The following is a 3,735-nucleotide window of genomic DNA, read 5'->3' on the forward strand; positions in this document are numbered from 1 at the left end:
AAGCAAAGGACATAGTCAATAAGACACAAAGGCAACCTACTGATTGGGAGAAGATCTTCACCAACCCCACAGCAGACAAAGGTCTGATCTCCAAAATATATAAAGAACTCAAGAAACTAGACTTTAAAATGCTAATTAACCCAATTAAAAAATGGGGCACTGAACTGAACAGAGAATTCTCAGCAGAGGAAGTTCAAATGGCCAAAAGACTCTTAAAGTCGTGCTCAACTTCCTTAGCAATCAGGGAAATGCAAATCAAAACAACTTTGAGATATCATCTTACACCTGTCAGAATGGCTAAAGTCAAAAACACCAAGGATAACCTTTGCTGGAGAGGCTGTGGAGGAACGGGTACCCTCATCCATTGCTGGTGGGAATGCCATCTTGTGCAACCACTGTGGAAGTCAGTGTTTCGGTTTCTCAGGAAATTCGGGATCAACTTACCCCTGGACCCAGCAATACCACTCCTGGGAATATACCCAAGAGATGCTCTATCATATGACAAAAGCATTTGTTCAACTATGTTCATAGCAGTATTATTTGTAATAGCCAGAACCTGGAAACAACCTAGATGCCCTTCAATGGAAGAATGGATGAAGAAAGTATGGAATATATACACGCTAGAGTACTACGCTGCGGTAAAAAACAATGACTTCTCGAATTTTGCAGGCAAATGGATGGAAATAGAAAACACTATCCTGAGTGAGGTGTCCCAGACCCAAAAAGATGAACATGGGATGTACTCGCTCATAATTGGTTTCTAGCCATAAATTAGGGCCACGGAGTCTACAATAGGTGAACCTAAAGAAGCTAAGTAAGAAGGTGAACCCAAGGAAAAACATATAGTTATCCTCTTGGCTAAGGGAAGTAGACCCAATTGCCGGGGAGAAAATTAGGATCTTGGGGGTGGGGTGGGATGGGGGTAAGGGGAGATGGGGAGAGAAAAGGTAGAAGGGAAGGAGGGGGGACTTGGGGAATCAGGAGAATTGGGATAAAGGAAAGGTGGATAGGGGAGCACGGAACCACAATTCTTAGTTAAGGGAACCACTTTAGGGTGAGCAAGAGATTTGACCCTAGAGGGGCTCCCAAGTGCCCAACATGAGGTTCCCAGTTAGTTCCTTGGGTAGCTGAGGATTGGGAACCTGAAATGACCCTATCCGAGAGCAATACTGACGAATATCTTGCATATCATCATAGAACCTTCATCTGGTGATGGATGGAGACAGAGACAGAGACCCACACTGGAGCACTGGACTGAGCTCCCAAGGTCCCAATGAGGAGCAGAAGGAGGGAGAACATGAGCAAAGAAGTCGGGACCACGAGGCGTGCACCCACCCACTGAGACAGTGGAGCTGATCTACTGGGAGCTCACCAAGGCCAGCTGGACTGTGACCGAAAAAGCATGGGATAAAACCGGACTCTCTGAACATGGCGAACAATGAGGGCTGATGAGACGCCAAGGACAATGGCACGGGGTTTTGATCCTACTTAATGTGCTGGCTTTGTGGAAGCCTAGCCAGTTTGGATGTTCACCTTCCTAGAAATGGACGGAGGGGGGAGGACCTAGGACTTACCACAGGGCAGGGAACCTGGACTGCTCTGTGGACTGGAGAGGGAGGGGGAGAGGAGTGGGGGGAGGGGTATAAGGGTGGGAGGAGGGGGAGAAGGGTGGGAGGAGGGGGAGGGAAATGGGAGGCTGGGAGGAGGTGGAAACTTGTTTTTTGTTTATGTTTTTTTTCTTCTTTTCTTAATAAAAAAAATTATTAAAAAAAAAAAATTTGGGACCACGGAATAATGCATTATCTTAGAACCCATGTCAATTAACATGTACATACATTGATTTGATTAATGATTTTTGTGAAAAGTAATTTAATCATACTTGACCTACTTACAGGAATTATATTCCTGCATAGTGCATTTTGACTCATATCTAACAGTCTAAGAGACTGAAACTTCTGCAGGACTACACAACCAGAGTTAACTGTAAAACTGTCGTCATGTAACATTTAAGACTCTGAAGGAATTTTGTTTTCACAGCAGTTATTATTTGGACTTTACTACTCAAATAGTTCAGTTTTTTAAACACTACCTTTAAAATGTCATATTCTCTTAGAATCCAGAGATGGATTTTTATATCAAACTTCATAATCAGAGTTTTCACTTTTTATTATTTTATTAATGAAGAAACCTTTCAATGAATATTGTCATTGGTGAAAAGATTGTGAAGGTATGGTGTACGCTAAATCATCATCCCTATATTCACAGATATAATTTTGAAAAGTTCTTACAAAAAGTAAGAGACAAAACAACATTCAGAATGATTGTTTCTGTGAATGTCTTGTCAGTCTTAGGGCAGCTTCCTTCTCTTCCATGGTTTTTGACACACTCAGGATGTGGTTGCAACAATGTGTCTTGTACAATAATAGACCGCAGAGTCTTCAAATGACAGGCTGCTGAGCTCCATGTAGGCTGTGCTGGAGGATTTGTCTGCAGTCAGTGTGGCCTTGCCCTGAAACTTCTGTGCATAGCCAGTATCACCATTACTAGGATTAATAGCTCCAATCAACTCCAGGCCCTGTCCAGGACTCTGCTTCACCCAGCTAATAGCATAACTAGTGAATGTGTAGCCTGAAGCCTTGCAAGACAACTTTATTGAGGTCCCGGGTTTTCCCAGATCAGGCCCTGACTGATGCAGCTGTACTTGGGAGTGGACACCTGTGAAGAAAAAGACAGAGTAGATTGTCAGAGACATTCTCACCTCAGTCCCTGTGTTCTCCTCAGGTATGGAATTAAAAATCCCTTACCTGTCATTACTGACACAAGGAAGAGAATGATACAGTTCCATCCCATGGTGTGGGCCTGTGTGCTCAGTGACTGTGGAGAAGACACTGATCATATGTTGTTGTCGGGTGTGGGCATTCCTGTATTTACCATAATGGACTCGGGTAATTTGCATATTCAAGAACAGGGAACTTCTTAAATAAGCACCTAGTCCTGTTTGAGAAGGTGGTGGTGGACACTTGAGTCAAGCAAGAGGATGTTGAAGTTCAAGTCCTAATCCTGTCTGAAGAACTGCATCTCACACACTCCCTCAGCTCTACAGATGCTGTGGGTGTAAGAACAGGACCTAAGCTCTCAATAGATTTCTGGCCTGAGGCAGATTCTACACTTTGTGACCGGGTTGTCATATTGACTTAGAGATGGTGGTTGTGATGATAATGGTGGAGACTGGAAATTTCAAATCTTTCTAAGTTTTGAGAAAGTATAGCCTAATTTCAGATATATATATATAATTAATATTTGCATACCAGAAGGATTCATACAAAAATTGACTTAAATGACCTAAAGAAACATACCTCAGAAATATTTGTACATTAATGTTTAATGCAGCACTATCTACCACAACTTATGAAAATAAACTTCATGTCTGTCAGCAGAAGATTGCACCAAGAAGTCATGGCTATATGTGTGACACAACAGGAATTGGTCATCTGAAAGAATGAAGAACTTATATCACCTTTAGGAAAATCAATATAACTGGAGGTAACTGCATTAATTAAAATTATGGCTAAAATACAGATACAATATGAAACTCTAAGTAGTTTTTCTATATTAAATAAGTACACAGAACTATTTATGCAAGTAACCAACAACCTAGAAATGAAACTCTCTAGCAGAATATTGCAAAAAAGGAATACCAAGAAAATGAATGGTAGGAGTTATGGGGGAAATATG

The 3,735-nt window shown here is 41.7% G+C and overlaps 1 gene segment (V, D, J or C); it reads right to left on the reverse strand.

The window, feature by feature from the left end:
* Window positions 1-2,386: 2,386 nt before the first annotated feature.
* On the reverse strand, window positions 2,387-2,876 carry LOC121438541. The segment is given in 2 exon segments: window positions 2,387-2,715; window positions 2,805-2,876. Coding segments are annotated over 2 exon segments (375 nt in total).
* Window positions 2,877-3,735: the final 859 nt, after the last annotated feature.

Source organism: Microtus oregoni, unplaced genomic scaffold (assembly GCF_018167655.1).
Source record: "Microtus oregoni isolate MIOR12 unplaced genomic scaffold, Mior012 000056F_ref0000123, whole genome shotgun sequence".
In the NCBI taxonomy this organism is placed as follows: domain Eukaryota; kingdom Metazoa; phylum Chordata; class Mammalia; order Rodentia; family Cricetidae; genus Microtus; species Microtus oregoni.